Source organism: Ambystoma mexicanum, chromosome 9, assembly GCF_040938575.1.
Source record: "Ambystoma mexicanum isolate Mex_15411 chromosome 9, UKY_AmexF1_1, whole genome shotgun sequence".
Lineage (NCBI taxonomy): Eukaryota > Metazoa > Chordata > Amphibia > Caudata > Ambystomatidae > Ambystoma > Ambystoma mexicanum.
The window spans coordinates 662,081,414-662,108,857 of NC_090931.1; the positions used below are offsets into that span (position 1 = coordinate 662,081,414).

A 27,444-nucleotide genomic window follows, 5' to 3' on the forward strand; every position below is an offset into this window, starting at 1 on the left:
TCACACACACCTTCCTAATAATCTACAGGCCCCCTGGCTACGATAGACATTTCGCAAACAACCTTTGCGACTCTATTGCCACCCTCCAAATAAACCATCCCAACCTCACCCTTCTCGGAAACTTCAACATATGGCTCGACATCCCCACCAATCCTATGACACACGTCCTGATTGACGGTCTAGATGCAATTAATCTCCAACCCCACATAAACGGCCCGACTCATTTTAAAGGACACACTCTCGATGCCATCTTTAGATCCAACACCCAGATTCAGTTAAAGCCCCCCACTCCTACCATCTGGTCCGATCACTTCATTCTCTTGTTTGCCATCCCCACACCCAGCCCCCTTCCCGTACCCGCATCTGAACCTCCGAACCTACGCAAATGCCAGAAAAAACTAATAATCACCCCGGACCTAGCCGAGGCACTCCTCCAGTCTCCACCACCTACCTGCCACCCTAACAACCAACACCTGAGGCCTTTGACTCATGGCTCAACGCATCTCTGATGCGACTCACCCCTCCGTGCAAACCATCAACCCGCCGTGGCCCGTTCCCCAGATGGTTCACTCCTGAGCTGAAGACCACTAAACGACACTACAAATACCTAGAACGCAATTGGCAAAAAGAGAAAACCCACGAGAGCAGGACCACCTTAGCCCGACACTTGTACCGAAACAAGGCCGAAATCCAGAAAGCTAAAAAAGCCCACTACAACACCCGAATCCTAAACTGCAAAAACCCGAGCAAAGAACTCCACAAAATCATCTCCGAATGCACCAATCCAATTTGTAAAACAACTGTCCCGACCCCATCACAATCACTGTGTGACTCATTCTCCCTCCACTTTTACACCACAGCTATTGAAAGGACAAAAACTCTAAACACCAAACTGGCTCTCTTACAGCCAGTTGACAATCCTCCACCCGTACCGGCCAGCCCGTCAACTGCAACCTCTACTCCACCAACGTTCGAATCCTTTAGTCCAATATCACCAGAACAATTTCTCAAACTCCTATCCGCCCGCAAACCATCTGGATCCCCTCTAGACCCCTGCCCAGCCACAACCCTTAAAGAAATGTTTGCTTCCACCTGCGCAGGAGAACACGCAAGGTCTATCATAAATGCCTCCCTTTCCTCCGGTATTTTTCCCGAAGCATTCAAAATGGTACACGTCAAACCTCTAATTAAAAAACCTTTGCTCGACCCTCTCGAGCCCAAAAACTACCGCCCAATCTCAAACACCAGATTCCTTGCCAATCTCATTGACCGAACCGCCTACTCCCAACTAAACGCCTTTGTCGAAGCCAACAATCTCCTTGACCCCGCCCAATCAGGTTTCAGAACACGTCATGGAACTGAAACCACCATAACCTCGATCTGGGACGACCTCAAAATGACAGCAGACTCCGCAGGATGTGCCGCTCTAATCCTCCTCGACCTATCCGCTGCCTTTGACACGATCAATCACTCAATCCTCCTAGACCGCCTCCACTCCCTAGGAATTCGTGGAACTGCTCTTAAATGGATAGCCTCATTCCTCAAAGACAGGCATCAAATAACGACACTCTCCAGCTTTACCTCCCAAGCTCGACCAGTCGACACGGGAGTCCCTCAAGGAGCATGTCTATCTGCCCTCCTGTTCAATCTCTACCTGATCACCCTCCCACCAATAATTCGTTCACACAACATCCTATGTTACAACTATGCCGACGACACTCAACTAATTCTAAAATTCCTGAACTCGAAACCCAACTCCCAACCCGACCTGGCATCCTGCCTCCTTAACAGAGCGCTGGATGACCCAAAGCCACCTCTTGTTAAACCCCTCCAAAACAGAAATCATGGTCTGCGGCAACTCAGACCTTCTTCCGCACCCACTACCCTGGCCACCCGCCATGGGCAACTCACCGACACCCTCCAAAACAGTGAAAAAACAGCTCCAACCCTGTGGAACTCACTCCCACCCCACATCTGCCTAACTGAGGACCTAACGTTCTTCCGCAAACTACTGAAAACCTGGCTCTTCCCATAAAAGCAATCTAGCATCATCACAATAATAACGACCCATCAAACTACCTGAAGCGAGAAATGACAGCTAAATAAACTCGAATGTAAACTAGAAAGACAAACAGGCCTAAACGAGTAAAGTAGATCAAAACAGTGAAACAGAAAATAGGAATAAGTCATTGAGAAATTTAGGAGATCTGAACCGATGAAAGGGACAATGAATGAGAAGGGAATACAGTGAATGACAAATGAAATAGTTAGAATGGATGAAGCGTACAGAACAGACGAATACACTAAGTGGAAGCGTGCATGAGTGGAAGAACAGACGACTAGAAAGATCAAATAAGTATGATGACCGGATGAATCAGTTGAGCATAATAATGCCAATCAGTATGAAGAATGGTTGGGTGTATAGAGCGGCCGAGCGTATTGAGTTGATGAGTATGTGTAGAATTAACGACCACGCAAATAAAGAAAAGCAAACAAAACGCAAAAGCGCATAGAACTCAACCGGAAAGAGCAAGAGGGCGAGGGCGTAGAACTATATTGAACGGACACACGTATAGACTTGATGAACATTCGGCCAGTCGGACGTGTGAGAGCGAACGAACAAGTAGAGCGGGGAGAGCGGATGTGCGGGGAGAGCGGAGGAGCGGGGAGAGCGGAGGAGCGGGGAGAGCGGAGGAGCGGGGAGAGCGGAGGAGCGGGGAGAGCGGAGGAGCGGGGAGAGCAGTTGATAGTCAACAACGTCTGAATGTGGAAAACTCAGAAGCGAGTGTGGAGAGCGACTGAATGCGAAGTACGCAGAGACTTATGATGCAGTTGAGTATGAAGAGCGAGCGGATGAGCGCCGAGAGCGGATGAGCGCCGAGAGCGGATGAGCGCCGAGAGCGGATGAGCGCCGAGAGCGGATGAATGAGGAGACCGAAAAAGTGAATGTGTAGTGTGGATGAGCGTATGGAGCGGATCTGTATATGGAGCGAATGAGTGTTTGAGCAGATGAGCGTGTAAGCAGACAAAAGTACAAGCGCGGGGTAGACTGGTGTGCATGCGCAAGAAGGACAGGATTGCATTGGGATGGAACACATGAGAGCATGCGTGAAGCACACTGGAGAATGAAGGTCAGACCGAGCTTGCAATGTGAACCAGAGCACATGAATAAGACGTGAATGTGTAGGACAATCGAACACCTGAAATGAACAAAAATGCACAGACGGACTTGCCCACACGTAACAGCGTGACATATTTGCTTTGGAATGAAGGAAACACTTGAAAACATACATCATACCACACCCCACGCTTACTCTCTCCCTTACACCACCACTCATCTAGAACACAGAGATACTATGACACCATTCGGTATAACTGTTCTCATATCTACATCTCCCGCTTACTCCACATCACTCTAAGTAAACATTGCTGGTTTCACACCCCCAGCCAGGCGTTCTCAGGCCTAACGCAGCCACACTCGTTTTGGATAAAGCCGACCAGAGCGAAAACATACTCCTGATCTCTCAACCACCACACCTACAGCTAAGAAGCAGCTACCACTTGAATTCCGCACCAGCTGCACACATACCTGGTGCGCACACACACTTTTGGACTCTCTCTACTCTCTCTACTGACCTGAACTTCGGTTCCCAAGGGCGTTCAACCTACCAGCGCCTTCAGACCATACCAATGGTATATAAGGCGCTATATAAATGCAAAATAACATAACATTCCTGCAGAAGCTCAGCATTCATTGCATGGGCAATATCCTTCATGGCCAGCATCTCCAAAATGTTCGGTCTCCAGTGGAGAAATAGGAGGGTTATCTTGCTTTTGTGCTTATAACCAGATTAGCTGCCATTATTAGATAGATACCAGACCAGTTTCATGTCTGGCCTTGCTACTGCCCTCAGGGAGGAGTCACAAATGCCCAATAGCAAAACTATCAGATTCACAAGGGCCAGGGCATGCAAGCATTCTGGACTGCCCCAACATCTTCTACCAAATACTTGACAATAATGGTGCATTAGAGCCATGGGAATCACGGTGGTCTTTCAAACCAAACAAGCAGTCATGTAATATGTTTAGGAACATGCCTTTTAATCTTTCGGGGATGAAATCGCAGTTCTATTTTATCCTAAACTACACTACTAGTTAAGACATCTCGAGAACCCCTTCCCCTAACGTGCCCCTTGTTCTATTGGAAATCTGCTTGCATAAACTGGTCTGCCATCTATACCCATTTTGGAAGAGAAGCACGTCTACCAGAAATAGAATACAAAATTGTAAATCGTACATCAGGACACTGATCCAGAGTCTTGCATTATGCTACATTTGGCAGACATTAGCCCTCTGGAACAGGCGTCCACCACAGATAATTGCTCAAACTGCATTGGGGCTGTAGTCACAGCTACCTTTCAAACGTACATTTGTGTGGGAAAAGAACAGGGTGGATATATCAGATGTCACATTTCAAACTATCAACAATACAGCATAATCAAATGTTCTAAAACAGTAAACCTCCTACCTCGTTATTTGGGTCCTGAATAACCTTATAGAGGGCAGACACCAGCGTTTTTTTCCGGTGCAGGGTTGCTGAATAACCAGATACCTGAGTTTCAGGTAATGCCTACAACACAATACAGAGAGAAGTTTACCCAGGTGATAAATACTTCAGTAGCAGAATTTCCGTGCAACAACATCCTACACTTTGACAAAGTCACCTCGAATATACAAACACGAAATTTAACTCAAAACGTACCAATGGGATACAGTGAACGCAACTGCATTCATTGGTTTTCCACAGTTATGAAAATAATTTTTAAGTGAGTCATTGTCTACAAATGGAAGAACTGTTTTAGCCAGTTATAAGACAATACGTTTACAATGAATACAGTTCAGACAAACATTAGCAGACAAAATACTGCGTGCATTGCAACTCGCAGAGTACACAGAAATTCATTTAAAAAAATCCAAGTGCTGTCTATGCCAACAATACAAGAGAACTCGAACCAACTGAAGATCAATGTGCTCAACACAACTGACCATCACGGGTGGGTCAATTCACTTGTGTTCAAAGATTTGCCCCTAAAATGCATGTGTATTGCCAGGAGCAGCGGATCATGTGGTCTTGCTTTAGGCTGAAAGATATGCAAACCATGCTTCGGCCCCTGGCCAAAAACCTAGTGCTCTTAAGGAGATTGAGGACAGAATGGCCTGGCAAAAGCGCATGCCAAGCTCTTCCAACTTCACTTTATTCTTCATTGCCAGAGTTCATCTCCCTGTGTACACAGCAGTTGGTGTGTGCCAAGGGCCTAAAACATTAGCTAAAACATACAACTTCAACAAAAGGAAATGCATAACAACCCCATAAAGGCCGACATCCCAAGTAGGGGAACAACAAGCACTGCTTGCTATTATGCACGCATTTTCTTGCACACCCCTTGGTACATATATGAAAAATGTATCCTATGGATAACAATAGTTCTGCATAGGCTAAGAATTTTTGAATCCTTCACTCACCGAAAACGAAAAAGTAAAAAAAATGAGGGGAAAAAACGAATTGCATAGCACAATGTGCAACATGTTAAAACAGTCTGCTTCTGGCTCCATCGGTTTTCATTGATAGTGACACGGTAGGATAATCTCCATTTAATACAAACATCCTGCAACATGGTGCAGTAGTGTACTGAGAACCCATACCAAGGAAAAATACTATACACAAGAATCATGCATTTTCAATCTTCAATAGAATTCCCAGTACTAGGAGGTATTCCATAGGAGCAGACGTTCTTTCAAGAGGTTAAAGGAGTACGTTTTCATGAATGTCCGCCCACATTTTGAACCAAGCCTAAGTGATTAATTTTGTTAAAAGCTGTGGCACGATGCTCAGCAGCATGCACGTAGACGTTGTGGATGGGCACAACACCAAGCAGCAGAGTGGTTTTCTGGCATCCGAGGTGCGCAGGCAGAGCAATGGATCAACCCAGGTGAAATTCAGACCAAGCAACCAAATCGGGGCTTCATTCTGCAGCTCACTTTCCCTCCATGGAAAGACAGTTGCATATAAACATCACTTAAAAGATGAAAACACTCATCTGAAACCTACTAATTCATTAATATATATAATCGGTAAATAATTGATAGCTTGCTGTGATAGCAGATCGTTGTCTAACCATCACATTTGCTTTTAAAAGGCATCAAAGTATGCAGTTGGAGGCGACGAGATGCTCCAAGCAGAATAACATGTAAACAATGCGTGTTCTCTTCGGTAGGCACATAGGACCACACCTAACAAGCCAAAGAGAGGCTGTCTCCAATCGGAACTGGAATTTTTTTTGAGTGGGAAATGGAGCACTGTGCGTTTATGGATGGTGCCGTTTGCCGCAGAAGCACTCTCCCAAGAACAATTGCCTCTCGATCCCCTGAAACGTCTTGGTCATTGCATTCCACCACACAGTTCCAAATGCTTCTTCGTCCAAGAGAATTTCCTCTTCACTGCCAAACCGGTATCAAGATCATGCAAGCTCTTGCTTTTTCAGGAATTCATCAGAGCATGCATCATCAGAGCATGCATCATCAGAGCATGCATCATCAGAGCATGCATCCACTGCAGACTCCTCTGGTGTGCTGACTTTACACTCCAGCAAGACCTATTATATCCTTGCTATCAGGGTTGGACTGGCCCATAGAGCCTGAAGAGGTAAGGTCAAAATCCGCTTTCTGTCCCAAAAGACCCTCCAACTGGAAGAAGCACCAAAAGACATGGCTGCCGATCGTACGAGCTCACGTCCATTCCCACAATAGACAACTACCACGATAGATACCCCCTCACCAAACCCTACAACACAGGAGCAGTGCGAACTCTACCCAGAGTGAACGAAGACCCACGAGAAGAAGCTGGAGACAGCTACATGGACAGAATCATCTAAAGCCCCAAGACAACGTGCCTTAAGTAATTAAAGACACCACAACGACATAGCTGCGTTAGAACACGACGCATACGTGCCATCTGCACAATCTGGACACTCCGATACCCAACTTCACATAGAACACAGTTGTACCGTTCTACGAGTTAGAGGACAGTGACAAATACTGTCTGCACGTTTATTATTTTGCCATTTTGCTCGCCAAAGCAACACAGGAATGCAAGACGCCAGAGGAGCCTGTGTGAATGCTTGCAGATGCTTACATGCAACTAACCCCCATGTACTGACACGAGCACTCAAGGGACCAGACGGCCATAACGCACTAACCAATGGACACTATGGAAGGAGCATACAGTAAAAGACAGACCATGACTCAGGAAACTCTAGTAGGCCCCGATCATCTTAGAAAACCTGAAGCCACACAGAATGCTGTACAAGCAGAACTACTGCTGCGGGAACTACTGCTGCGGGAACGAAGCTGATGCCAAGATCGCAATGTTGCAAGTGACATTCCACACCTTGAACTAAAGTAACTCTGGTCGCAGGAGAGGTCTATTCCACATAAAATACAAGTAATTCAGAGCTCCTAAGCTCACAAACGTGGTCTCCCAACACGCGAACCGGCCGAGCTGATGAGGTGCCAAGATCCAGTGGCTGGGAAGAGCGAACCGTCCCACGGACCAGACAGTGGTTGCAACAAATCTGCTACACACAAGATACAGTTCTGCGCTGGGAACAGAGAACGGTCAAGGCAACAATGGTCCATACACAGTTACGACACAGACACATAGTTGCACCTCATGAACACATAGTTACACATGCACCACGAACAGATGCTTTGCAGGCTGGGAACAGAGGCTCAGCCAATCAATATTACCGGCCTTTGGGGTGGGTAGCTGGGGGCTCTGACCAATCATGGGGTCTGCACACTGTAACCATTTTCAAGTAAAAGTTTCAGGGATGGTCCAAGCCTAAGATCTGATGCAGCCTTGTCCAATAAACTAACTTCTATATGGGATCCTTTAAGGGAATTACCAGTCATCAACCTATCCAGGGTGGAGATAGGTTTCTGGTGACGGGCCCAGAGTGTGATGCACGTATGACGTACCGTGCCATCAAAACTGGCCTTCAAAGCCAGAATGCGGCGGGATGTGCCTGGACTTCCCTCCGTGCATGTGATCCCTTTGGTTTGTGGCTGTAATAAACCGCAGTTTGTACCTTGCCATTTGTGTGGATCGTGCGTTCTTTTGGGCAAGGGAAGGAGTTAGGCCTTCCATGAGTTCGGCATCCACGGACTATTAGCACACCTTGGTCTGCCTGGGGGTTCGACCCTAACAAGCCGTAGGGAAATGCTGAAATGGCTGGCCTGACAGACAGTGCAGGCCCCTTTTCAAGGCCTGTGGGTCACTTTAATTGCTAAGCGCATTTTGTAGCTGGAAGTTTTAAACAATTGTCACAGACCAATACAATACCAAGATACTATTCAAACAGTTTGTCATAAAAAAATCCTAAACAATATGGATCACTTTTTTGTTAGCTGCCCAGGGCTATTCTTAGTCCCTGACCAACCCTGCTCGCTGCCCTCTTAAGAGAAAGTACTAACACCAACCCAGGTACAGAAGGGTTAAATTGGGCTGCCTTATACAGATAACTTTCCACATGGCCCACACTCAATTCAAGAGTGAGCCTCCGACACTGCTATAAAGCTTCTACCAGGCCTAAAGAACTTCCAGAAAACTGTCCCAAGAGCGCTGCACAGAACGGATGTCCAGATTAAAACCAACTCATTTAAGAGGGCCCATAGTTACACGCAGCTTTCCTGTCTATAAAGCATGCCGATTTGGAGCCTAGCTAGGGAGTGAGTAGCAGGGTATTTTCTCTGCACTCTCCTGGAGAATGTCAGATCCCATCATAACCCCTTTTCCAGGGCGAGTTGGTGTGTATTTGAGGGCAGCGCATGCTGAAGTTAAGGGAGTTTCGGACATTACCTTGAATTGGGACCTGCACCGCTACCTTTCTGCCCTGAAATTTCTCAAGTCCACTCTTGATAAAGCGAAAAGAGAATTCTAGCTAACCCTCGTGGACTCACTTCAACCATCTCCGCCAGATACAGGGCACCCTAAACTCACTCCTCTACTATCAACTCCGCTCTCACAGCCAATGACCTAGCTGAATACTTCGCTGCAAACATTTCCACAATTAGAGACTCTCTCCTGACCTTCCTCACACTCCCTCCTCCTACATTTTAAACTCCGCCTACTCCACCATCATCCCTCTGCCTCCAACCAACTTTATTAACACTTTTACTGATGAAGTGTTAACTCTACTGATGAAGGCCAACCCCCCTCTTGTGCCCCATCAAACCCTCTTGCTCATCAGCTAGTCAAGCTTATTACCCCTTTAGTGGCCTCTCACCTAGCTGAACTCTTCAACCTATCCTTCAGCTCTGCTTGCTTTCCCTCTGTTTTCAAAACAGCCATGGTCATTACTTTCCTAAAAAAAAGCAAGGGGCGGACCCACCTACCCGCTAACTTTTGCCTCCTTACGCACCACTCTAAAGTGCTTGAAAGGGTTGCGTTTAACCACCTAACCAATTTCTTAAACATCCACAACCTTTGAGGCCCCCTACAAGCAGCTTTCCTCTCCTGGGACTCCACAGAAACTGCTCTCATGAATGTGTCTAACTTTATCGCCTATGCTAAGCACTCCAAATTATCCTCTATCCCAACTTGACCTTTCTGATGCCTTTGACACGGTCGATCACTCGGATCTCCAAAATGCTCTCTTCTTCAGATTCGTGATCGCGGCCCAGCCTGGATTGAATCCTAGCATGCCCCTCGACAATTCTGTCTCCTGGAGCAACAACACCTCAACTCACTCCTAACTGTTGGAGCTCCACAAGGCTCTGTCTTCAGCCAGCTCCTCATTACACACTACACCTCTGCTCTTGAGGCACAAATCTACTCCTTTGGGTTCTCGTACCAACTCTTCGTGGACGACACTCAAATCATCTTCTCTTTTCCTGAACTCCCCTCTGATCTCTCTAGCAAAATTTCAAACAGTCTCTCTGCAATTAAATATTGTATGACTTTGCTCTCTCTGATGTTAAACTCTACCAAAACAGAGGTGCACTTCTTCCCTGCCAAAATACCTCTCTCATCTCTTCCTCTGCCTATCTAGTTCCCACCTGACCCATAATCTTCAGCTAGAAACCCTGGCATCATCTATGACCCTTCTCACAACCTTCTCTACTTTCAACTCCAAAACTGGAACAGCAGCTCGCATCAAACTTCTAAATATTAGAAAATCAGGCACCTCCTTCCTTTCAACACCACCAAGCATCGCTTAACCACTCTTGTTGTCTCTAAACCGAACTACTGTGCCAGCATCCTCTTTGGTCTCCTCAACTATGCTTTCTGTCTTCTCGACAAGATCATTAACTTCACTACCAGACTCTTTGAACTCGTTCACTTCATACCTACTTCCTCATCCAGAGACCAGGCTGGATGGCGGACGATGCAAAACAGGGCCAGATTTAAATTTCTTCTCCTGGTTCACAAAACTATCCATGGTAAGGGACCACTGTATCTATCCTCATCTATCCAACACTACAAGCTCTGCTCTGCCTCCTCAGTTACCCTTGTGGTTCCTCTTCCTCCTTGTGCTTCCGTCTCCTTATCTCTTCTTGCTGCACTTGCATGGAATTATCTTCCCCCGGACATCCGAGAAACAGTCCACACAAATGTGTTCAAAATCAATTTAAAAGAGTACCCTCCTCATCTTTGAGTTATCCTCTTAACTTACCTCTCAACTTCCTACTAGCTAACATTTTTCTTTCAACTATAACCTGCCTCTGTGCCTCACTTGCTCGGCCTCCACTCTAGCACTTGACCCAATATCGTCACATCCCGAGCACAGCTGGCCGTACCGCCTACCTGAACTTAAAAATGTCCAATGACGGAATTCAAGAGGGCCGCCGGCACCGAGTAGACGTGCCGACGGCGGCTCTGGCATCTGAGGCGCCGAGGATCAGCTGCTGGACATAGGAGGGCAGCAGGATCGTGGTGCAGCACCCCCCATGGCGATCGGGGGCTCCCGGAGTGTCACGGTAGAGAAGCAGCCCCGGAGGGGCGGACCGCCCCTCCAGTCTCCCTGAAGGCCTGCGCGGGGGCCGAGGACCAGTAAGCAGGCCAGTTAGGAAGACGCGGTACCCGGGGACTGAGTCAGTGTGGTGCGGTGGAGAGGGTGTGGGGGTTCCCTGCCCCCCCACCCCAACGGAGGACGAGCAGGGAGCCGCAGAGCCACAGATCTTGGTTGGCACGGTCTCTGCTGGCTTTCTTCCCCCCCCCCTTCCCCGGGGGACAGGACATCTGCTGCGGCCTGACCAGCGAGGAGGATTAGCGGACCCCGGCACCGCATTCGAGTTGCAGAGAGGGGGCGGGTGAGCCCTGCCTCCCCATCCTCAGGGGAGTGCTCAGGAGGTCTGTGGCACTGGGGAAAGCCCGGCCAGAGAAAGTGGATCAAGAGCACAGTAGCTGTTGGGGCAAGTCGGCGCACCAGTGGGCCTTTGTGCTCAGATGGTATGTGAGCTGGAGGAGGAGCTCCCCCACAGAGAGGCACTCACACCAGGGAGGCAGAGCGGCATCCATTTCAGTGCCAGCGCCTACAGATCTGGTTGGAGGGGACTGGGATCCTGTGGAGCGGCCCCGGGGGTGGCGGACACTTTCCGCCTCGGAGGGCGATTGGGCGAGCGGCCACCGGATCTTGCCGGGAGCCCCATTGTGCAGTGGCCAATAGCACGGGCCTCAGGTCGGACACGATATATTAACAGTCTGGTCCTACAGAGGGGACAAATAGATAAAAGAACTGTCTGTTTGTTGGCTGGAGCCCTTGTGGTGCCACCCCGGCGAACTGAATACACCCACTAAACAAAGCGAGCAGGCCTCCGCGCGGGAAGGAAAGCGTGGGGTGCACCGCGGGCCGCGGTGGGTGGCCAAGCTTGAGGTGAGGTGTCAAGCGCTTACGGTGGTGAGGGCCTCGCTGGATAGCAGACCCTGCTAAAAATCAGAGCGTCCTAGGACCTGGAAAACGGCGAGATCCCCCCAGGCTACCTTGGCCCACTTGGGGGGGTGGGGGGGGTTCGAGCCCCTCAGGCCGTAAAGGTGGCGTCGGGGAGATCGCAGGTACGCCGTGCTTTAGAAACCACTGAGGTGACCCACCATAAATGCCTTCCAGGACCAGAGGAAGGGCAAAAACTGATAATCCGGTGAGTGAACCCAAGGGAACTTTAACTGCGCTTTGGCCTGCAATGGAGACCAGAATTCGGAGCAAAGATGTGGGCAAACAGTCAAAAGAGACCTGGGACAGGGAAGGGGTCGAGACCTGGACGCCGATGACGAGACAGGACCTCAGAGGAGAAATGCAGAATCTGAGGGACTCCTTGGCTAAAACCTTCCACGAGCAATTTCAACTAATGCAGAGTGATTTAAACACAGCCGTGGTGGAACTGAGACAGGAGACTGCTCAGTTGGGGGAGAGGACGGATTTATTAGAAAGGGTCAAACAAGAATGTGAAAGACACTTCTGCAAACAGTGAGACTATTGAGCGATTAACTATTGTCACGAGGATCCTGGAGGACACTATTGAAGATTTGTAGAACAGATCTCGAAGGGCCAACGTTAGGATCAAATCGCTCCCTAAGGCCGTTACTGACCAACATCTGAAAGGAGAGGTCCAAGGCATCTTTGAGGGGCTCCTGAGGGAGGACTCCCCGGGGTCGATTGAATTAGACAGGGTCCACAGGGTGGGCCGGTCTGTAGGAGGTCCTCAAGCCAGGCCACGAGATATTTTGGCAGCCTTCGCCCGGTATGGCCAGAAGGAGGCGGTATTGAGAGTGGCAGGGCAGAGTGAACCAGTGCTTTGTAAAGGGCTAGAAATGTTTCTGCTCCAGGATTTGGCTGCTAGTACACTGGTGAAGAGAAGGCAAATGGGCCCGGTTGTAAGGGAACTGGCTAAAAAGGGGATAAAGTATAAATGGTTGTTCCCCTTCAGTTTGGTGTTTGAGTGGGAGGGGAGCCAGAGGCGTGCCACCTCCCTCCAGAAGGCAGCGGGTATAATTCGTCTAGAGATGGAGGAGGGCGAGGGAGGCCAGGGGAGCGGCAAACAGAGGGGAGAGGCAGACCATGGGAGTGGTCTGCGGTTGGAGAGGGCCCCCAGGGGGGCTTCACGAAGGCCGGATGTGGAGGGGACTGGTGGAGCTAAAGAGGGCAACGGGGGAGGCGGCGTGGGGTAAAGGGGGAGAATGGAATCTTAGATAAGGGCCTTGTGCTGGGGGTGGTGGGAACAGGGGCTTTATATGGGGGCCTGGGTGGATGGTGCAGTAAACATCCTGGATCGAATAAGGGCAGGAGTGTCTGAGGGGTTGGGGGAGGCGGGGGTGGGGGCGAACTCACCTAAATTGGGGTTTCAGGGTGGGGTTGGGGAGGAGGGCAAAGCCACGATAGTCAATGGAGTAAATCGGCCTCAAGGGGGGGAAGCCGGGCTGGAGAGGTGGGGGTCAGAAGGAGGGGGAGATTGTCAGTGTCCTCACGTGAGGAGAGGGGACAGACTACTAAGGGCGAACCCTGGGTGGGCCAGGCCAACGGGTAGCAGAAGGGGTCCTGTACTTGCGCGCAGCCTTTAAGTGGCTAACACATAACGTAAGGGGGCTAAACTCCCCCATCAAACAAACAAAACTGGAGCACTTTATCAGATCCCATAAGCCGGACGTAGTAGCGCTGCAATAGACGCATTTACTATGGCGGGACCAGGGCTGCTTGCGTCTGAAGGGCTTTACGCAGATACTGTTCGCATCGGGACCAACAAAGAAAGGGGGGGTAGTCCTGGCCTTTGGGAGGGGCAACCTTAGGCTCCAAGAGTGTCTTCGAGACAGGAACGGGAGATATATCATGGTGAGGGGGGAGATAATGGGCTTGTGTTACACCATTGTCTCGGTCTACAGTCCTAATATGGGTCAAGATCAGTTCCTGCGGGACAACCTGGCCACTCTTGAAAACTTTGTGAGGGGGAAGTGATTGTAATGGGGGACTTCAAACTTGCGTGGGATGGGATAAATGACTGGTCTCAGTAAGAGTGTGGTGGAGGGGGCGGTGTGGCCTCTCCCCGTTTGAGGGAGAGATGGGAGGATGCTGGGCTACGAGATGTATGGCGTGCTTTACAGGGAGATGAGGGGGGGTTTACATTCCTCTCCGATGTCCACTGAACCCAATCCCGCATTGATTATATCTAGGTATCCGCTAGCCTTCTAGAGGCGGTCGAGGCGGGCCCCCTGAGATAGCCGACCACAAGGTATTTCAGATGAAAATGCGGCTCGGGAGGCGAAGACCGGGGGTGTGGAGCTGGAAATTCCCGGGGAAATCCTGAGGGATCAAGTGCTAAGGGAGGAGATAGGAGGCAAGATCTGGGATTTCTTCGAGAGGAATAATGGCCTGGACACAAGTCAGAGCACAAGGTGGGATGCCTTCAAGGCGACTTTGAGGGGGGAAACTCATTGCCATAAAGGCGGAGAGAAATAGGCTGCTGAGAGGCTTAGAAACCCAGCTGGAAAAGGAAGTTGAGGCCGCTAGGGCGAGGGTACGGGAGACCCCTACTAGGAAGGCATATAGGGAGTATAGTCTGGCGGAAGGTCAGTTGGGGACCCTGAGGACAAAAAAGGCTGAAGAGGCAATGCTTAGGGTGAGGCAAAAATTCTACGCAAAGGCCAATAAGGCATATTCACTCCTGGCGCGCCTCCCGAGGGGACAAAGGGACCAGAAGGTTATAACGGCCATCAGGGATGTTGGGGGTAGGAGGCTAACGCGGGCAGAAGAGATAAAGGGGATATTAGTGGAAGTTTATGAAGCGCTTTACTCCTCACAGTGCCCACATCCGCTGCCGCAGTCGGAGTTCCTGGGGAAACTGCCCCTCCCGCGATTGTCCAGAGAGGAAGGCAAAGGAGCTAGGACAGCCAACTACGGAAGATGAAGTTAGGGCTACCATAGTGTCACTCCCCCACAATAAGGCTCCAGGGCCAGATGGCTACCCGGCCTCCTTTTATAAAGTATACTCACATCTTTTGGTACCCCATCTAACAACTTTATGCAACACGTTCGGTGCGGTGGGCGGAATTACCCCAACGATAGAAGAGGCCAAAATCACCCTTATCCATAAAGTGGGGAAGGACCTGGAAGAATGCACCTCCCATCGTCCTATTGCTCTCATCAACACAGAGGCAAAAATTTGCACCAAAATATTGGCGAAGCGCCTGGAAAAGCACCTACCCTCGCTGATCCATCAAGATCAGTCGGGTTTTGTCATGGGAAGGCAAACCGCCAATAATATTAGGAGGGTGGTCCATTTGGTGGAGAAGTCCCGTAAAACGACCACTCCAGCGATCCTCTTGGCACTCGACGCTGAGAAAGCGTTTTAATCGGGTGGAGTGGTCGTTCTTATTCCAGGTGATGGAGAGAATGGGCTTGGGGGCGGGGTTTTTAAACATTGTCACCGCCAACTATAAGAACCCTGTGTCGCGCATGTTGGTAAACGGGGAAATGCCTCAGTCATTCAGACTGACGCGGAGGACGAAACAGGGGTGTCCCCTCTCCCCTTTGCTTTACGCAATATACCTGGAACCACTTTTCTTGGCAATACGAGAGGAGGAAGGCATTCGGGGAATACCATTTGGAGGACCCCAGCATAAGGTGGCGGCTTTCGCCGATGATATGTTGCTTACGCTAACAAATCCGAAGGAATCCATGAAGGCATGTATAGCACTACTGACCAAATCCGGGGAAATCTCAGGTCTGCGAGTCAACTTCCAAAAGTCAGAATTAATGAATCTATCCTTAGGGGAGCACGAAGCGAGGGAAACGAGGGCAATCTCCCCGTTTAAATGGAGTCCAAATGGGTTGCGATATTTGGGGGTCAGGATGGAGGAAAGGGGACGAAGGACTAAGAGTACGTTAGTCACTACGGTGAGTAACTTATAATTACTCTTACGTCCCGTCCCCTTTCCTCCATACTGTATGTGCAATTACAACTGATTGTAGCCCCAGGGTGGAGAGGAGACCTTCCTTAAGCAAATAGGTTCCTGAGAACCGCCTGTTCAAAAGCCACATCAGATCTAGAGCCGGCATCCAAACAGTAATGCTTGCAGAAAGTCGAGGGAGAGGCCCAAGTATCCGCCCTACTTATGACTTGCAAAGGGACATGGCGCTGGAATGCGATGGCCGTTGCCTTGGCCCTGACTGCGTGGGCATGCATGTTGGGCGGAAGCGGCTTGTGCTGGCCCTCATACGCTTCCTTGATGGCAGAGACCATCCAGCGGGAAATGGAAGCCTTAGAGGCCAGATAGCCTGCTCTTGAGCCTCCGAAAGTGACAAACAGGGCGTCCGATTTGAGGAAGCCCTTGGTCCTGTCCAAGTAGAATTTCAGGGCACGCCTGACATCCAGGCAGTGCAGCACTCTGTGCTTCGTCCTTGGGATGGGGAAAAAAAGTAGGAAGTGCTATTTCCTCGTTTAAGTGGAAAGCAGACGGGACCTTGGGCAGAAATGCTGGGGGTGTCTGCAGGACTAATTTGTCCTTGTGAAAGGTAGTATATGGTTCTGAGGCGACCAGTGCCTGTATTTTGCTGACTCTACGAGCCGAGGTGAGGCAGACTAGTAAGGCCGTCTTGATGGTGACCAGCCTGATGTCCAGACACGCCATAGGCTTGAACGGTTTGTGCGCCCAAGTCTATGTTAAGGTCCCACACAGGGTGCGGTTGCTTGACGGGTGGATAGAGCCTTGCAAGTCCCGTCAGGTGTTTCTTGAAAATAGGATTGGAGGAGGAGAAGATGCCTTCCTCCGAGTTCCTTTAAGCCCCAATGGCTGCGAGGTATGTGCGGCAGGTGTCCAACTGCATGCCTGAGTGGGCGAGGTGCGCTGAGAAGGAGAGCATGTCGTCCAAGGTGCATGCCAGGTGGTTGATTCCCTTGGAGTCTGCCGAGTGGCAGAATCTGGTCCATTTGGTTTTGTACTGGGCCCTGGTAGACTTGCTCCTGGCGCCCTGTACGATTTCCAGATTGGCCTGTGAGGCTGAGGTGCCGCAGCGTTACCTGCTCAGGTACCACGCTGTGAGGGCTAGTTTCCCTGGCGCAGGGTGGATGACTCTGCCCCCCTACTGCGCCAGAAGATGTGCTGGGCCCGTGGGGAGGTGAATCGGGGGCACTTCCGAGAGAGTGAGCAGCTCCGCAAACCATAGCCTGGCCAGCCACCATGGAGCTATTAGAATCAGTAGTTGGCGAGAGTCCTTGATTTTGCAAATTACCCTGTGAATCAGGGGCATGAGTGGAAAGCTGTAGGTCTTCATGCCGGTCCACTGGAGGTGAAATGCATCGCCCAGAGAGCCGGGGCCCGACCTTGCCAGGATGCGAACTGGGGACACTTCTTGTTGTGCCAAGTGGCAAACCCCACCTGTTGATCTCCTGAATAACAAGGTTGTTTAGCTGCCACTCGTAATTGTCCGCTCCTAGTCTGCTGAGCCGGTCCGCTTCCAGGTTGGATTCCCCCAGGAGGTGGACTGCCGTGAGGTAAATGTCGTTTTCCAGGGCCCGCTCCCACATGTTGATCGCCAGTCTGCACAGAGGAGGGGGATCTGGTGCCTCCCTGCTTGTTGAAGTAGTACATGCTGGCGAGATGTCCACCTGGATGATGACAACCTTGCCCTGAGAAGTGGTAGGAATGCCTTGAGCGCCAGCCAGATAGCGTTCAGCTCTAGCCAATTGATGTGGTATTCCTGCTCCAGACGAGTCCAGGTGCCGTGGACAGAGAACATCCAGGGTGGCTCCCCAGCCCTCGAGGGGGGAATCCTTAGTGACGGTGGCCTGTGGAGTGGGCGTTCGAAAGGGCTTGCCCATCCATAGGTTGCAGTCTCTAGACCGCCAAGTTAGGTCCGGTGGAGAGATGGAGGAATGTTGATCATCTCGGATTGAGAGCCACGCTGTGCAGCTGAATCCTCCTCATACTTAGTCTCGTGTGTGGGACAGTTAATAGGACAATTGCCATTAGAACCAGGAGATGTTGGTACCACCATGCCGAGGTCACCTCTCTGTTGAGGAAGTGGGTGGTGGCCCTCTGGATAGCCGAGATTTTGTCCTCCGAAGGAAATACCTTCTGGGAGCACGTGTCCCAGATGAGGCCCAAAAATGTCAGTCTGCGTGGGTTGCAACTGTGACTTCTTGAGATTGAGCGAAAAGCCCAGTTCGTGCAGAGTGTTCATAAGGGCATGGGAAGAGTGGTGAACCGCTTCCGGAGATGAAGCCCCGACGAGCCAGTCATCCAGATATGGGTAAATGTGTAGGCCCTGAGCTCTGAGGAGGGCCGCCACCGCATTCATGAGCCTGGTGAAGACCCTGGGGGTCGAGTTGAGACCAAACGGAAGGACCTTGTACTGAAAATGGTAGCCCATGATCCTCAACCAAAGGAAAGAACGATGGGGCTGCCAAATCAGGACATGTAGGTATGTGTCCTTCAGGTCCAGGGAGCACATCCAGTCTCCCTTGTCCAATGTCTCAGCTATAAAAGCGGATGTAACCATCTTGAATTTTTGCAGGGGTAAGGAGAGGTTGAGGGTGGAAAGGTTCAGCACAACTCTCAGGCCCGCCTGGTGGTTCTTCTGAATGGCAAAAATCATGGTGTAAAAGACAAAGCCTCACTGGGAGGCTGGGACTTCCTCCACTGCCTGGCTCTCTACGAGCGATCGGATCTCCGCCAAAAGAGTTGCTGTCCCAACCTGTGGGAGGGGAGGGGGGAGGAGAGGCTGGGATAGGGAGGCGTTACCCTGTGGATACTACGGAGAGGATCCAGGTGACAGTGAAATTCTGACACCAGAAATGTGCCTGCCCCCCACCGGAGACACGTGGACCCGAAGGGGCGTGTCATGCCTTCTTTCCCTCTGAGGCTGTCGCGGAGGAGGGGGACTGGAAAAGGCCCTTACTGCCCCCCCAATCCCCAGTTTTTGTTGCTTGAGCCGGCTCTGAGACGGCGAGCGGTCCAGCTGCCTGGATCTACGCTCCTGGAAACCTCGGAACTCTCTGTACGTATGAACCCTATCGGAGTGCTGCTGAGATTGGGTGTACGATTTGGCCATGGTCTTTGTCAAGATGGATAAAGACTTGGCCGTTTGTGAGCTGTTTTTCTTTTTCTCCAGCTCGTCGTCTGTGGAGTAGTGGAAAAGGCCCCTCCCACTCCCCCGAACGGTAGATCTAATATGCGTTCATGGACATCCGGGTTGAACTTTGTTGCCCAGAGCCAGGCTGTCCTTCTCATGTCCGTGGCAATAGAGATGGCACACCCAGAGTTGTCAATAAGGGCCACGGTGGATTCCATGAGATCATGCGCAAAAAGCTTGGCCTGGGCTAGCCCCGCCTTAAAGCTTGATTGGCTCTGGGTGCTGTGTTACGTACGGAAGTCCGCAATTTCCCGCCATAATCTTTGGTTGGCGACAGTCAGCATGGCATGTGCATTGGCCTGACGAAGATGTAAGGACGCGTTGGAATAGTTTCTTGCCGTACACATCCAAAATCATCTCCTTGCCTAACAGCGCTGCAGAGGAGGAAGCTGAGGATGACTGAGGCTTGGAGTATAGTGATGCCGCAGAAGTGTGGCTGAGGATGGCCCGAGAGCAAGAGTGTATCCCATCTGCCTGTACTTGGCATCCAAGCATCAATTGACTGGTTGGGCTGAGTGGGGTTTGAGCCAGCCCTTCTTGGCCAGGGAGACTACATCGTTCTACAGAGGAATCCCCAATTTGGCAGAGGGGCATCGTATGAGGACTTTCGCCAGAACCCCCTCTGCCGGCTGCTCGACCTCGGGTTGGGGTAGGCCCAGATACTCGGCCAGCACGGCAAGACGTTCTGAGGATGGCGCGTCTGGATCCTCCTCCTCATCCGTATCCTGTGGATCTGGGGGATTCTGTCGAGGAGGAGGAGTTGGTGCCAGAGGCTGGGTTACAGGGACCACGGCCAGAGGCGGCGGAGGCTGGTACGGAGCCACCTGAGGTGTCGGCTGTGGAGCAGGAGGCGGCGGCGGCTGCGCCAGGGGCACCGACGGAGGAGTCTATGGTGTTGCTAGCATTGCGGGAAGGACTTCCCTGATGGCATCTGAGGATAACCCCCATCCGAAGTGACTTCATGAGGCCGAGAAACCTCTCGAAGAATACCTCTTCACTGACTGAGGAGGTGACAGGGGGTGCTGACGGGGTAGCGGGGAGCAGCTGGAGCCGCTGCGTACCCTGCCCATATGGATGCAAAGCTGCCCTGTGCAAAAGAGGGGGAGGCTGTAGGCCACGTACCTGGTTGAGGCCAGTCCCACCTTGACACTCGTTCTTCGCCGAATTTCGGGAATGAAGTCGGACGGGTACCTCTGTCTGGCGCGGCAGCAATTTTGTCAAACTGCCTGCCACGTGCCTGTGTCATGTTGCTCAGCCCGCTGGGACGGCCTCGTCCAAGACTCTTGCGTGTGGATCACGAGGCCCACCCTGCTCCACGGGCCTAGGCCCGGTAGGTGTGGAACCCTCGACCTGGGGGGTTGGTAGAGCTGCGTTTAGGCGCCCCCTCGGACGTATTGCCAGTATTAGGGCATAGCCCCTCAGCCATGGTGCCAGTACAACAGCGAAGCCCCTTGGGTGATGACCCTCTGGTCCCTCAACACTGTCACCGGGAGGATCTGAGGATCCCTTGGCCCGGAGCCCAGTAGCTGCAGCAGCCTCGGTGCATGTGCTGGTAGAAGGACCTGACCGGTCCCTCCCGCGTGGGAGTCTCCCTGGGAAGTCATCTCCCTTGCGGGATGCGATGGAGAATATCGGCCTTACCTTGGGCTTGGTTCGATGTTTCACGAAGTTCTTGAGGTCCTTTGGAGGCGACTTCTGGAAGAGCTTCGTCCACCCGGCTAGTCTGTTCTTCAGCGCTTTCGAGGACAGCGAGCCACACGCTGAACAAGCTTGCCAACCGTGGTCTGGGCCAAGGCAACGTAGGCAGAGGGCGTGGGGTTTTGAAGTTGGGAAGAGGCCGTTGCAGGCTGGACACCTGCTGAACCCTGTAGAAGTCCACATGCGCCGGGGAGGAGCGCGACGCCCGAGGACAGATTACCTGAATGACGAAAAGACAGAAGACAGAAGAAGAAGAACCCCTGCGCGCCTCTAAATTTAAAGGACAAGAAGGTTTTTTCTGGTGAAAAAGGTTCCGTCGCCCGTCCCTTGGAAGGGACGCCCATCTAGTATAGAAGAAAGCGGGCGGCACGTAAGAGTGATAGTGTCACACATTCAAGTGGTGCCTTTTTCAGGCAGAGCAAGGGGTTACAGCACCTCTCAGCAGTAGATAGGCAAGATTAAAAATGTTGCAAGGAGCGATCCATGATGGACATGACATATGGTAGAGGGCTGTCTATCAGAGGTGTGATGAATCCTTCCAAGTCATTGCTGATTCTCCTGTGATGGGCTCCTTCCACATGGCTAGGGGACAGCAGCTGCTACCGGATCCTGACCTTGGGGGTGATTTTATGAGGGAGGATCATGTAGGAGTGGAGGACTACCGGGAGGAGGGGATGAGACATGGTATCCCCCCCCCACCTTTTAAAGCCAGCACTAACACCTAAACTGCTAATGGCATCCCGCCATTCTGAGAAAAAAGCAATTCCTCAAATACACAACTCACATTCAACATTTTCTCTGATGTTTTTGTTCTAAGCAACAATCCTATGGACTCCAACTCCCATAGCCCCTCAAGCACTGAGCCGAGGAAGAGGAAGAAGGAGTTAGTATGAATTGAAAGGAACCCTAAGCTAAACACAGACAAGTTGTTGCAATGTAGATCAGATGCACAGGATCTTTAAAGAAGATTTACACTTTCAATCAGAAGGAGGTGAGAAGCAGCTTGTGCTAAGCGGGAAGCATAACCGCAGGCGAAGGCAGACGCACAGGAACGGACCATGCTGAAGGAGCTAGGTGATTTCAAGCTGGCGCTTGTCAGCATTTCTTACCGAAGTGGTGAAAGACCCAGGGGAGTGTAAAAGGCTGCGGGGAAGAGCCAGCAGCAGCGTGGCTGTTAAGGACTCAGTCATGCCGAACAGCAGCAACTTTACCGGCAAGTGAATGTAAGGCCAGCGGGAGAGCTGAAAGGTGGTCTGCCAAGCAGAAGAGACAATTCCCGAGTGAAGACTTTGCCGCAACCACGTGCCATGGGTCAGAAACGCCATCAAACACCGGTGAGTTGGCCCAGTGATGATGGGAACCCCAGGGCCTACCGACAGGCACATGAACAATTAAACGTTCACTTTGAATAGCGACCAAGTTAATAAGAAAGACAGAATTAGCACATCATGCCTGAGATGACAATATGGGGAAGTTGGAGCAAATGTTATCATAAAGCAGATGAATGACAATGAAGAAGCTGAAGGAGAAAAAGTGCACAAGTCTCCATATATGAAATGTCAATATGGAGAAAGTTGAGCAAGCATTGTCATAAGCAAATGAATACTGGTGAAGAAGTTAGAAGCACTTGAACAAGTCTCCATGTGTGAGATGTCCATATGGGGAAGCTTGTGTACCATCTAAAGCCAATGAAGTATAGACCGTGCAGGAGTACAACTGTGCTATACGGGAAAACAGAAGGAACATTGAAAGAAGTCATGATAAAATTGATCAGGCAGTGAGCATTTTGGGGGTAAGATACCGGGCAGGAGAGCACATCAGGGGATTTGCAAAACTCAGAAGGGGATTCCTGGCAGGGGAGTAGACCAGGGAATCCACTTCAAGTGTATAAAAGAGGAAGATGTGAAGAGATACCTGGCAGGAGAGTATACCAGGGGATCTAAAAAATCTACTGAAGAATTCCTGGCAGGGGAGTATACCAGGAAGTCATCCTTAGAAACATATTGTGTAAGATACATTTTTGCCATCCTGGAAGCAGTTGTTTAAAAGAGACTTGCCAGCTTTGAAAAATTGTTGTATGGAAGAGACATTCTTGCCCTCCTTAAGGAAACATTGCTTGGAAAAAGACTTTCGCGATCCTCCCTGAAATAATCCAGGGGAAGGGAAATACCCTCTGGATCCAAGGATGTTTCCTTGGAAAAAAACAATTTTGTTGGATTCATCTATTTGCTTTACATTTGAACACTTTTTGGCTAAGCATAGATCAGAGACATTTTTCCTTACACTTTTTAGTTGTTCATTTCTAGTTTGAGGGACAGATATGTTTTGGACACAAGGGCAGTTTAAATAATTTGGACAATACGACATTTTTAGTTTTAGTTTCCTAGGCAGGGAAACTCTTTAGAATAGGGACTGAGGCGCCTTTATTCAACCCTTTTCTTTTAATAAAGATGTCTGTTGAAAACACTACCAGTTTGTGTCCGCCTCTCTGACCCTTCACAGAGGCCAAGTAGCAATAGAGGGCAAATACTAAATGGCACACTCCGAGATCACTACTAGGCAATGCAGTTAACACTGCACTCACCAAACCACCAACCCAGGAGTGCAAAATGCTCATTTTGGATAGAAATACAACCCTCAGCAATATAAGGGACATACACTGCTGATGCACGCAATTATACTGGACAATGGCTAACTGTGCAGTGATTTCATGACATTTCAAGGGGTATAAATGCAATAAAGAGGCAGCAAATATTGGCAAAAATTCATAGGAAAATAGTAGGGGTTGCGATGCTGCAGGAGCCTAAGGAAGAGTGTTACAAACTTCAATCTGTGTGGGATGGTATTATTGTAGCATCATTCTCGTCCTCTATAAGGAGAGTATTGACTTGGTTTGAATGCAGACTTCTGCCGACAGTCCCTTGCTGGAAAATAGTCTTTTAGATACTGCACTTTGGGGTAGACCATACTATTGCTTAAACATTTAGGGTTAAGCCCTGACGCGTGAAAGGCGACTGGACAGTACTCTGCTGTTTGGCTGTGCTGATCGGATCTTTGTGCGTGTGCTACACCGGGCTGTTTGGCCCCGCCCATTCAGGAAGTGCACAAATTAAAAGGATGCCGCAGTGCCCCTTGCAGCGCTAAGCCCCGACACAGGAAGGGTGACTGGACAGTACTCTGCTGTTTGGCTGTTTGCTGCTTTGTTGCTCCTTACAGCCAGGACTGCCAAAATATCATTAATGATCTGCTGTGCAAGGTAAGGAGGCGCAGTCTTGGTGACGGGTACGCATCCTGTATTACAACATAAATTAAAAGCGACCCGCCGAAACTGCTCCTTGCAGCCGACTTCACCTCTCCTTTGTTCGCCACCGTTTGGGCCGTAGTCCTTAAAATATGTAGCAGACCGTTTTTTTCTCTAACATGCTAAGCAGAACGGCAACTACAACACTGCAACCTTAAATATTTCCATTCCAGGCTAGCCCGAAACACGGGGACTATGGGGTGAGAGCTCTGATCGCACCTTTTGACCCATGGCATGATACAGCTAACCCTAGGTTGTAGACAAACGTACGATCAAGACCGGAGATTACTTGCCAGCCACTGCTGCCAATGCACTTTCTACCCATCCAGCGAGTGCTGTAACCACCTCAAATTCTACGATCCTCCAAGGTGGAATACGGAGTCAGACACAGGTGAGGCACCCCCTTCACATCAGCGCTGCTAAACAAAACCGGCTCCGAGGACTGCGGGCCTTGGCCTTTGACTCAGTGGCACGGCATACTTTGCGGTGCAAATCTCGTCACACACCGACCGCTCCAAAAGGTAACAAGTTGTCCAAAGACACCGGACCTTGCCGAAAACCCCCTACCTGGAAGGCAGGATCCAACGGAAATTGTGAAGTACATAATTATTCTATACTGCATACAGAACCTGTGGTTCTGTGGCTGTAGTGCACAATCCTGAGAGCTCTGACTTTGTGCATCAGCTACGATGGAAGAAGACTCTGCGCACACCGGTCCAAATTACTCTAAAAGTGGTCCACATACAAGACAACGATCAAAAGCGTTTTCTACGACTATCCCTCATAAAAAAACTACACGTAAAAACTGAGTTCAACTAAGAAAGATGATCAAGAGACCAATGATTCTCAGAAAGAGGATTCACAAACAAGTCTTGCTTCCACCATACTCCAGCCACAGTGCCCTGCTTCCCATGGAAGAGACAATGCCCAAGGTGATCTAGGCGCGGCACTAGAGAAACAAAACCAACTGGCAAAGAATGACCCCAATAGTGACGAACTCAAAGATGGTACATCTCCCGCCTTAGAACTTCAAGAAAGAATGCACGCTGCCCAAGTTCGTCAATGATGAACTAAATAGTGAAACCTAAGACAATAATCCACCCATTGAGGCGAAAATGTCGATACCTTCAGATAGCTGTCACGCCAGCCATCTCCCCTCAACACGACAGATTAAGTCAGAAACTGAAGTCTATTTCCCCACACAAAGATGAATGTCTAGAAAGCCTAGAAAAACAAAAGGATGACATCAAATACCAGCATGACAAGATGATAAAGACATTGCAGCTTGAGAGACATCACAACTCCACCCTTTGAAACATGGTGTATCAAACCCTGCAGACTCCTCAATAGCAGTTACCAGCAACTCACCTCTCGCTTCCTGGAATACAGTAACAGGCTGCCTTGGCAAAGAGACGATGGCAATCTCTGTATGAAATTAAGCGTCTTTCACAGGACATAGCAAATTCATCCTCTGCTCAACGAAATCCAAAGATTTCCCGATTATCCTTGGATATGATGGAGATTGAAGCGCTCCTCGCGAACCAGGAAAAACGTAAAGACTTGTTCGGGCACTCCTACCACAATACCTCGTTTCCATGCCTCAATCATGTCCTTTAGAGGGCCTCTCCAGACATCACATATTGAATGCAAAAGTGCCAAGATAGAAACTTCCGGTGCAAATGTCGCCATATACACAAATTAATTCTCCATCTGAGTCATACGACGTGAAGTGTCATATGTCAATGAGGGCCGGCATCCCACCTCCACTGCAGCATATGCCATCAATCCCCACCACTATGCAAGACCTCCAGAACATGCTTATTGCAGCAACATCCCAAACAATGATTCCCTTTTTAAAAATGCAAGAGGCATGTGTGGAGGCGAGTAAAGATAAAGCAACACTTCTTGCCCTCATTCATGCGAAACAGATTTTTATTAAATCTTTTGTCCTCAAAATTCAGGACCATCTGGATTACCAGGCAGAAACAAGCAAAATGTGGCAATCACGCCTTTTGGATATCGGCAGAAATGATCGTGCTGATAATGCACAGGTTACTTCAGCCTTAATAACTTTGATGACCTCCATTAATCGAACAAACGCCCCGCTATCAACTGAGCCACAGTACGGACATACCCAAACCAATGAAGGCACAGCAAATTAAAGATATGACAGACATGCCACCAGCGCCATGCACGACAAGCTCTGAAGACCTGACTAGTAATCTCCATTCGACCTTGGGTTTAAACCTTAATGATTGTCCAAAGGAATCGAACCCTCGAACCAAAAAAAATGAAAACAAACTTAATCCCTTAGCAAGTAATTATGCCATCTTCACTCGTACGGGTCAAAATGCAAAAGGTCAAAGAAAAACAAGAACCAAAAAAAGACAAGTTGGTTCCAGGGCTTTTCTTAGAAATCTTACCATGCCTAAACCAATACCAGAAAAGCCACTCATGAAAAACCCACTATGAACAATCATTCCATCATCACAACCATCAAATCTGTCAGGAAATAGATCGACGCCTCATGGAAATGTACAAATGGAAGAAATAACTAAGGACGTGCAGCTAGATATGCTGCTTCATCTAACTAGACATTTCAGAAGAAGCACAGATCCAGCCAAGTGACAACTTGCTTGTGATTATGGATGAATACGAGCAAGCAGACTCCTAACAGGAATCGCAGTTCACGGTCATGAGAAGACATATCCAACACCACCCTTAACTCAGACAGAGCACATTCAATTCCTATTGGAATTGATGCTCCTCATATCCATCCATCACCCCTGTCAAACAAACACCAACCACTACAATAACAGAACCAATATTCATTAACCCGTGGAAAATTACAACTTCACGTGCTGCATCTCTGAAAAGAACACAAAGAAGTGCAGCTGAACGGATTCTTAACCGAACAAATGTTCTGCGTCTATTCAAAGCAATCCCCAACCTAAAAAATACCACCACACAAGATATCTTGACAGTAGACATTTCGGATGAGAGCCATTTGAATAGAATTCAGTCACTCCTCACAATCAACCAATATAAAACAGCTCATCATTAAACAAAAAAGCAACTTAACTGTGCCTGGATTTGAAGTACAAAATGTAGAACCACAAAAGAAGCGCAAATGGAAACAACTTTAGAAAAAAAAGGATATCTGTTAAAACAAGATAGTCGTCTGGATAATCAACAAAGAACAAGAGATGAAAACCCCCACGGAAACAGCTGGACTAGAGAAAACAGTCACCAAGAGCTCTACAAGTC

The 27,444-nt window shown here is 49.6% G+C and overlaps 1 protein-coding gene across 7 annotated transcripts in view; it reads right to left on the reverse strand.

The window, feature by feature from the left end:
* Positions 1–27,444, reverse strand: part of HYCC2 (hyccin PI4KA lipid kinase complex subunit 2) — a 1,329,865-nt gene that overhangs the window by 754,297 nt on the left and 548,124 nt on the right. For all 7 annotated transcript variants that reach the window (XM_069615445.1, XM_069615447.1, XM_069615449.1 and 4 more), the window contains one exon: positions 4,529–4,630. In XM_069615445.1, coding sequence (XP_069471546.1) covers positions 4,529–4,630 — 102 coding nt within the window. The remainder of the gene's footprint in view (positions 1–4,528; positions 4,631–27,444) is intronic.